The sequence below is a fragment of the Helianthus annuus genome, chromosome 5 (assembly GCF_002127325.2).
Source record: "Helianthus annuus cultivar XRQ/B chromosome 5, HanXRQr2.0-SUNRISE, whole genome shotgun sequence".
NCBI lineage: Eukaryota > Viridiplantae > Streptophyta > Magnoliopsida > Asterales > Asteraceae > Helianthus > Helianthus annuus.
In genome coordinates this window covers 76,515,402-76,525,785 of record NC_035437.2, presented here as the reverse complement: position 1 = coordinate 76,525,785, position 10,384 = coordinate 76,515,402, and the positions used below count along the sequence as shown (strand labels likewise).

Sequence of the window (10,384 nt, the reverse complement as noted above, 5' to 3'; positions counted from 1 at the left end):
AAGTTATTGCATACGCCTCTCGACAACTCAAGGTTCATGAACGGAACTACACGACACACGATTTAGAGCTGGGAGCTGTTGTTTTCGCGCTTAAGATATGGCGACACTACCTGTACGGTACCAGGTGCACGATTTACACCGATCACAGGAGTCTCGAGCATATTCTTAAGCAAAAGGATTTGAATATGCGTCAACGAAGATGGGTTGAACTTCTGAACGACTACGAATGCGCCATCAAGTATCATCCAGGCAAGGCCAATGTTGTGGCTGATGCCCTCAGTCGGAAAGACACTCTACCTAAGCGCGTGCGAGCGCTACAGCTTACTATTCAGTCCAGTCTTCCTGCACAGATACGAGCTGCTCAGTTAGAAGCACTGAAACCCGAAAACGTCAAAGCTGAAGCCTTACGCGGCTCAAGGCAACGCATGGAACAAAAGGAAGACGGCGCCTACTATGTAACGGGGCGTATTTGGGTCCCACTTTATGGCGGTTTACGCGAACTTGTAATGGATGAAGCTCACAAGTCTCGCTATTCGGTACATCCAGGGTCGGATAAAATGTACCACGATATCAGCACTACTTATTGGTGGCCTAGTATGAAAGCCCACATCGCCACCTATGTTGGAAAATGCTTAACCTGTGCGAGAGTCAAGGTTGAATATCAGAAACCAGCTGGTCTACTTCAGCAGCCCAAGATACCGCAGTGGAAATGGGAAGAAATTTCCATGGATTTCGTTACGGGCTTACCTAGATCCCAGCGTGGGAATGACACTATTTGGGTGATCGTTGATCGACTCACAAAGTCTGCTCACTTCTTGGCTATCAAAGAAACGGATAAGTTTTCTACCCTAGCAGACGTCTATCTTAAAGAAGTTGTTTCGAGGCACGGAGTGCCCACTTCCATTATTTCGGATCGCGATGCACGATTCACGTCAGAGCTTTGGCAAGCGATGCACAAATCCTTCGGCTCACGATTAGACATGAGCACAGCCTATCACCCTCAGACGGATGGGCAGTCTGAGCGCACGATTCAAACTCTAGAAGACATGCTTCGGGCATGCGTTATAGACTTCGGCAACGGCTGGGAAAAACACCTCCCTTTGGTGGAGTTCTCGTACAATAACAGTTACCATACCAGCATTCAAGCCGCTCCATTCGAGGCATTGTACGGACGTAAATGCCGGTCACCTCTCTGTTGGGCAGAGGTGGGGGATAGTCAAATTACGGGTCCAGAGATTGTTGTGGACGCCACAGAAAAGATTGCACAGATACGACAACGCATGGCGGCAGCACGCGACCGTCAGAAAGCCTACGCGGACAAGCGTAGAAAGCCATTGGAATTTGAGGTCGGGGACCGGGTTTTATTGAAAGTTTCACCCTGGAAGGGTGTGGTTCGATTTGGCAAACGAGGCAAACTGAATCCGCGGTACGTCGGACCATTCGAAATCTTAGAAAAGATTGGCAAAGTAGCCTACAGATTAAACCTACCAGCTGAACTCGGTGCAGTTCACAATGTATTTCACGTGTCGAATCTGAAGAAATGCCTATCAGATGAGACCCTTATAGTTCCTTTTAAGGAACTCACTATCGACGAGCGGTTGCAGTTCGTCGAGGAACCTGTTGAAATCACGGACCGGGATGTTAAGGTCCTCAAACACAAGAGAATCCCTCTTGTTCGAGTTCGTTGGAACTCCCAGCGTGGCCCAGAGTATACATGGGAACGCGAAGATCAGATGAAAGAAAAGTACCCCCAGTTATTCGAAACCAATGCATCCACTTCTGAGGCTGAAGCTACTACTACTGAATTTCGGGACGAAATTCCAAATCAACGGGGGGATGATGTGACACCCTAGGAAAACCAGTGAATGATGTAACTTACCTAGCTTCCTTAGTGAGTGCGTACCAAATTTCGGGACGAAATTTCTTTCAAGTTGGGGATAATGTGACAACTCGAATTTCCAAGATTCGATTTCATATGTATTACACGATCATGTATTGACTAGTTGTCTATTTGCACGTTTGGTTGCCATGAAATTTTATACATTTTGATTGTTTGACTGTACATAGTTGTTTGTTTGTTACATTGTGAAACTTGTAAATGTGTAAACTAGTTAGTGTGAAACACATTACATCACACAAACAACCTTCGAAGGAATGTCCAACCTTCGAAGGATGTCCACGAAACATGACTCAAGGATTGAAGGATCACGAAACATATCCTTCGATCCGAAAGATCAACTTTCGACTTGAAGGGGTCTCGAAACATATCCTTCGACCAAGGATTTTATCCTTCGACATCTTTCGGCCCAGCCTTTCTAATGGGCTTGGCCCATTCCTGTGATACGTTTATAAACGTGAATTCATGCAAACCGGCAGTTACTTCCAAAAACCCTAGTTTCCATTGTGTGTGTGTGACGGCATATAGCAGACCTACTCTCTGTTCGAAGGATTTCATTCTGTAATCCAGATTTCCGGTTAGTGTGAGATGTTGTTTATGATGCTTTGATTTCATGTTTAATAAATTGTCTTGCAATATATTGTTAGCATGTTAATCGGATCTGTTTTGATGATGTTCAATGATGATGTCTTGTGGATTGGCTATGATAACCGGATATGTATGTTAGTATTGCAATATGTTGTTTGTATGTTAACCGGATATGTATGATAATCGGATATATGTTAATCGAATTGGTCATATTGTAATCGGACATGTTTATGTAATCGGCACCTATGTGTAAATCGGATAGTTTGAATGATTTTGTTATTCAGATTAGGGTTCTTGATAAACATGGGAATCATGCTTGTTTGATCGTGTGGATGTTAACTGATTTGTGAAATTGGTGTTAATTGATAATCACGGTTAAACTTGGAAACTCTGTGTGAACGTAACTGATATTGACCGAAAGATATTAGTTGTTCGAAACGTAGTGGAGACCGAAAGATACATGTCCTTCGAACCATAGTAACATTGACCGAAGGATAGCATTGACCGAAGGATAGCATTGACCGAAGGATAGCTATGGTCGAAAGATGACATATAGTTCGAAACATAGTTTTTGGTCCGAAAGATAATTGTGTTAATCATAGACCGAAAGATAAGGGTGGATCGAAAGATGCATGGTTATGAATGTACTTTGAAAGATGGAATTATATGCTTGATTTATTTGGCATGCCATGCTTGATGAACGTTAACATTTGTATACGTGCAATAATACGTGTTGTGCCGATATGCAAACTGACTGCTATGTGAACATTAAATTGCATGCGTATCATTGCGAACATGAACTGATTTGTTATACGTGCATACAATAGGACGTGATTAAATTCTTGTGAGTGCATAACCTAGCATACCGAGCAAACCAAGGTGAGTTCACACTCTTACCAAGGCATGGGATTCCCGGGGTGTTGGGAATGGGATTGAAAGGTTGATTAGATACACTAATGACACTATGACTAGACTACCACATTACTATCCTCGGATGTGAAGGATACTTATACTGATCACTATCCTCGGATGTGAAGGATACTTATACTGATCACTATCCTCGGTTGTGAAGGATACCTATAGTTACGAGTAGTCTAGTGGTTATACAACGTGGAACACCACCACCAATAACGTGGAACACCACCACCAATAACGTGGAACACCACCACCAATAACGTGGAACACCACCACCAATAACGTGGAACACCACCACCAATAGAACATACAAACGGCCCAGTAGAGCCACCTGTTACAAACGAACTTACTATTACGCATTTACTTTCTGTGAACTCGCTCAACTAGTTTGTTGATCATTCTGTTACATGCCTTGCAGATCGTTAGGTACTTGGAGCTTGCACTGGAGAAGCGGGTCGTTGTGGACAAGGATCGTGGCTTTTCTGTTGAGCTATTATGACACTTAAAACTGTTAACTACTACTGGTTTATTTACTATGCTTCCGCTACATTTTGAAACGATGATTTGTTTGATCACCTTTTGTATTGAATGGATGGTTTTCAGTTATTTTACTTAATATTAAATGCATGTTCAATATGATTGGTGGCTTGATCCTGGTCAGTCACGCTCCCAAGCGGTGATACTCCGCAGGTGGATTTTGGGGGTGTGACAGTTGCGCAGGCTGATTTGGTGCAGCTTGAGCCTGTGCAGTAACGGCATAGTTTTGGGAAGCCTTTCGCTTCCTAGACCCCCTTGGAGAACCAGAATCCTTTCCCTTCTTGTTTTGACCTTTCTTGCTATCCTCTTTGTTAGATGCCTGCTTCTTACCCTTGTCATCCTTTTTGTGCAGCTTTTCCTTTCGAACTTGCGACTCAGTCAATGTCGCTGCTAACTCGATCGCCTGACGGAGTGTGGTAGGGTTACTACCCGTAATAATGTCTTGTACTGAGTCAGGTAGACCATTGATGTACCTTTCGATAGCCTTGTCGAGTGGGGTAACCATTGTTGGGTAAAGCAGACTTAACTCCTCAAACCTATCAGTATACGCCCGATGCTCACCACTATCTTGCTTCAAATCATCAAACTCCCTCTCCAAAGCTCGCACTTCATGACGAGGACAGAACTCCTTCATCATAAGAGCCCTAAGTTCAGCCCAAGTCTGTGCTAGAGCAACTTCTACACCACGGTCCCTCATAACCCCGTTCCACTATGTAAGAGCCCTCTTCTGAAACACACTTGAAGAAAACTCGACCTTGCGATTGTCAGGACACTGAACGTGGCGGAAAGTATTCTTAATGCTCTCGAACCATTAAAGAAGCCCAGTTGCTCCCTCAAAACCACTAAACTTGAGTGGTTTAGCCGAGTTAAAGTTCTTGAAATTGCATGGAGCATTATTGTTGTTGTTGGCTTGGTTCCATTGAGCAATAAGGTTTGGAAAAGCAGCAGCCATTTGCTGCGCAATGATTTCTGCCAGTTCGGCATTTGCTATCTTATTGTCGCGTCAAGGAGGCATTCTAAAAAGAGGAAATCATGAAAGGAAACGAGTGAGATGATTGGATGAAGAGAATGAGATGAAAAAAAATCAACAAAAGCAAAGATGGTGGTCATTCGTTCGCATCGCAAAGCAAACAAGCGACACACAGTGTCTAATCAAAGTAAATGGCTCAAAAATAATGTATCGCGAAGACATGCTCGCCTATAAGAGAACACTCACCCCAAGAGTTCCCAGGTAAGAGTGACTGGTCCGATTATGTGGATTTGTACGAACACTATAGCCTTAGACAGAAAACCCAGGGTACAGGCATTCACTCTTCCAGTTTGCACGTGTTCACACTATTAAAAATCCAAAACTTTGACGAGGGTTCAAAACCATATAACAGAGGGTTCAAAACCTAGAAATCAATCATCCTAGAACAGATGATTAGTTTTCAAAGCGGTTTTGAAATTTGTGTTCTTGTTGCAGTTGTCACTTAAGGATAGGTGACGGTATTGTGTTATGTCTAAACGCAAGTAAACTCGCACTAGGGTCCTAGGAAGGTTATAGACTAGGTCAAAGCATTACTAATAACCTAATTCCCTATAACCATTGGCTCTGATACCATCTCTTCTGTCACACCCCGACCACGTGGGACAATCAAACGTGGCGGAAACGTCGGGGAGTGTTGTAACAGAATTAATTGTTTCACAACCATGTAATACAAAGTTAAGTTTTATTTATCAACAATAGGGTAACATTGTTTCAAACATGAAAACCAAGAGAATGGAGGACGGTATGCCCGTCCTTGTTTCAGCTTCATAATGGAGAGTGGGCTTGGCCAGAAGAATGGAGGATGGTATACCCGTCCTTGTTTCAGCTTCGGTCTTTGAACCTATCGTATACTAAGGATAAAGTCTTGTGGATGAGTTCGGAGGGTAAATTACTCCCTTTCTCGTCTAGGGAGGTGTGGGAGTCTATTCGTACTCGAAGAGAGCCGGTGGATTGGTCAAAGGTGGTTTGGTCGTCTTTTAATATTCCAAAACACGCATTTTTATGTTGGGTTATCTTCAGGAGGAAACTTTGGACACAAGACCGTATGATACAATGGCAGCATGGAGTTACGGGTTCTATGAACCAAATGTGTTGCTTATTGTGCTATGCGGATATAGAGACACATGACCATCTATTCTTTCAATGTAATTATTCGAGATCAGTGTGGCATGGTGTGCGGAACAAAGTTGACATGAACTCGGTTCAGGAATCGTGGGATGAGATCTCGAGTTGGCTGGTTCAGAGAGCAAAGTCCAAAGCTATTTATGCGGTGGGTAGCAGATTGCTTGTTGCAGCGGCGGCTTATACCATTTGGAATGAAAGGAACTCGAGATTCTTTAGTAACAAGTTGAGGCCTCTGGAGAAGATTGTTGAGATTATTATAAACATGGTGAGAACGAAATTAATATCCTTCAAGTACAAGCAAACATCCAATGTTAAGCGCTTTTTGGAGGAGTGGAAGCTGAACAAGGAAGACCTTCTTGAAGATTGAAGACCATGTATCTAGTTTGTGTTTTGTACTAGAATTGGTTGTTTTGTATGGTTGTTTCTTGTTTACTCTTTAGCGGTATGCCGCTAAGAGAACTAGGAGGCACTTGCTAGCCTTCCTACTTGGTTTTAATGTTTGTTATAAAATCACCGGGGTAACCCTTTACCCAAAAAAAAAAAAAACATGAAAACCAAGAGTACATAACATAGTTAAACTAAGTCTATCTTCATTTTATGTCTCTAAGGCACAGGTCCGCCCTAGTGTCACGATCATCATCCTACGCAAAAGCTCCTGAAAACACATGTGAAAATAGGTACGTTAGCATAAAAATGCCTGTGAGATACATAGGTTTTGTGAAGATAGGATTCATGACTTAAGATTAAGAAATGTTTAATGAAATTCAGTCATGAACCTTGTAAATTGTTTTGTTTTGTAAATCATTTAAAAGCGGTAAGATCAAATGATATGTATAGATAAAAGAATAATGTATGGTTAAATGAATAACCAAGTAAAATGAGTTGTATAAAATAAACTGTATTGCAAACCAAAGCCTTGTGAAAACGTGCTACTTGTGTAAAATGTATAAGTCAAAGATGAATAATTTAAGTAACACTATGATATGTAATATAATACAAACACTTATATATAAAAAGTACCAACGGCGTATTTACCATGTTTGTATTATACTACTCACATCTCGTTACTTAAGTCACTCAAACCAACCAACAATGTATAATGTCTATGTTTAAACCAATTGTCAAAAGTCCTTGTATAAACCTTGGCAAATGTTAAAAAGTCCAAATGTAGTCAAGTAATGTGTAACAAATGTTATGTATTGTAAATAAAGTATTGTCACATAACCAAATGTAGAAAATGTACAAAACAGAGTATTTTGAATATATCAAAAAGTTATGATTTTGCAAAGTAAAAGCATGTTACATTGATACGTACATTTATGTGGTAAGTTAACGCATACATTCAAGCCTTGGGACAGTCGGATAACCCTAAGTCAAGGTTATCAAAAGAAATGTTTTCGGATTCAGTCATTCCTTACATCCAAACAAACCCGGGATGTCAGGAATGGGATTTGTCAAGTCCTATGGTACCACTACTTACTACCGAGCGGCGTAGCTAATGTTAATGAACGTATATAAGTCCCGTTTGTGCAAACCAAATGTTATAGCAAATGTAAACATGTTATATGAAAACAATGTACTAAGTATGTTAAGTTAACATACAAAGCAGAAAAGTCATGTAAATCAATGTGCTAGCATGCTATCAGTCAACATACATAGCAGAAATGTAAAGTAAAACAATGTACTAAGTATGCTAAGTAAACATACATAGCGAAACAATGTAATGTAAATCATGTACTAGTAGTGTACTAATGAGCATAGCAAGTATATGAAAACAGGAAAGCACGAAAGTAACAAGTAGGCACATGTGTTTCACCCCAAAACAGTTTGGAAAACAGTAAAGGAGGGGACTATGTACTCACTTGAGATTGCTTAGAAGTCCTTGTGTAATAACCAAACAAAGCTAGAGAACACGGATATCAAACGACACCTAATATAGGTAACTATGTTAATATACCGGACCTAAAATCGGAGGATTGGATAGAATGAGGGTTCGTAAACCAAATGAGTATGGAAACTCACGTAATATGGTTTAACAAAGCCCACATACTAAAATGAAACCTAACCTAAGTGCTTACGACCCATTACGACCCGTTTAGGTAGCTTAATGCTACTTTAACGCGTCGTTCGCGTAAAACGCGTTCGGAACGCCTAACTAGCCCTATGATAAGTAAAATATGCCTTAACATGTCTAATATTGTTGCCAAATCAGTTTAGATACCAAAAGTTATGTTACATATGCTTAATATGAATTTTGGCGTAAAAAGGGCATTTTGGTAATTTACCTAAGGCATATATACTACCTATCATACAACTACTCAAATGATGTGACCATAAGGTATAACCTCGGAAGGTTATTCCCTATACAACTATGGTCACCTAATGTGTTTGGTCGGATCCTAATGGTCGACCAAACGGGTCGGGTTCGAAAGTATAAGCGATTATTTAGATCGCTTACCTTACGACCCTATATAAGCACTAAACTAAAAGTGACGAGCTAAGCATGTTAAAACATGCTTAATTAAGTTAGAAAACAGGTTTGGTATCAAAACAAACGGTTTTGATACCTATGAGTAGTTTGGTTACAAAACACGCAAGAATGCGCATTTTGGCCGAAACTACGACTCGTCACTGAGCCTAGATAACATGGTAATCAGTAGGTATAGTCACTAGGGACTATAACCATCGTGATCACGCTCACATTATGAAGTTCAAACGAACTTCGCATTGACCATAAACTGGTCAATGCAGAAAGTCAAACAAAGTTTGACTTTCGGACTCGAAAAGCGATAAAAGAACGAAAGAACACTTACGAAGGGTCCCCGAAAGCTAATCTTGATCCAGGAGCTCAGGTATGAAGCAATGGCTTCAACTTAGAGCTTTTAGATCAGATTTGTGGGTTTTTGCAAGAATGGGGGGGGAGGGGTATTTATAGGATATGCAAGACCGTTAGGATCGTTTATCGATTTACGTGCTCGAATCTCATCCGTACAAGTGTCAAAATGCTATGGTATCACAATATGACCCCAACCCCAGAGATTTGCAAGAGGCATTGCCCTTCGGAGTGTTAAAAGGCTGCTAACAGCTGAGAAAACGAGTTTCTGCATATCTGGGGAGGCCTAGCGGCCCGCGTAAGGTTCAGACAGGGCTTACGCGCCCCGCCTGGGTGTCCTGATCTGCAACCAACTTTGGAAAATTACAGTTTCTGTCCCTGTTGGTGTTTAAAGCCATTTTCGACATGTTTAAGGCCTGTTAAGCCAACTTTAAGGCCCTAAAATGATGCTTAAACATCATGGACATGAAAAATGCTCAAAAATATGCCGGATGTCGGTTCGTTTGGTCATACGATCGCAATGTTCGGTTAATTACGACGGAATGCGCATAAGCGCGAAAAACGATCTAAAAGGCGTGACGAATGGATTTTTCTCATGCCAAACACTAAGGCATAATATGATAATGCTAACATAAATTTTTGGATGTCCGGATTTATTCAGAACGTAAGTTATGCGCGAAAGTGCAAACTTGTGCAGTTTTTGACACTTTTAGTCCCTGAATGACCCCAAGTTTATTTTAGCACACCGAACCCCTCAAAGCCTATTTCTAAGCTATATAAAGGATATTTAAGGTGTGTTTAACTTATGGTCATGTTCCGGAATGTCTGTTACAGTTAAATTGGCATACTTTCGCAGTTTGTCAAATTTAGTCCATGTAGGCGAATTAACTTGTTTTTGCCATACCAAAGCCTTCAAATCTTATTTCTAAGTTATGTAAAGGTTATTTAAGGTATGTTAAGTATATGTTGATGTTTCGGAGTATTTTTCGCGTTAAACTGAGTACGTTTACGCACCAGTTTGCGTATAATTCTCCAGAAAGCGATGAAGAGTTTAAAATTGAACAAAAGTCAAAACATGGAAAATGTAAAACATAAACAAACAAACATTGGGATCAAATAACTTTGTTTTATTGATAACTAATCTGTTCATAATGATTTCAAGCACAAATGTTACATTAGAAAATCCAAAAACATTTGAAAATTTGAAAAAGCCAAAAACATGATAAAATTCAAAAATGAGTTTTTGTGTAAAAAGAGGAAATGATAGTACATCAGTTAGATGATCACAGTACGCTAAAGATATGGACAGTCAAATGTGATAAACGGTCTCACTGATGATATGCCAGTAGGTTTTTACACGCTTAGTAGATTGTTTTCGATATATAAACCAAAATATCAAATACTTACTTATCTCGTGGGGAACATCTCTCGGATATATGGGTAACCCCCGAAATCTTGT

General features: G+C 40.6%; 1 protein-coding gene across 1 annotated transcript; it reads left to right on the top strand.

Annotated features, from left to right (window-relative positions):
• The first annotated feature begins 6,012 nt into the window (after window positions 1–6,012).
• Window positions 6,013–6,459, top strand: LOC118492115. The gene has a single exon (XM_035989907.1). The coding sequence runs from the start codon at window positions 6,013–6,015 to the stop codon at window positions 6,457–6,459; it is 447 nt and encodes a 148-aa protein (XP_035845800.1).
• Window positions 6,460–10,384: the final 3,925 nt, after the last annotated feature.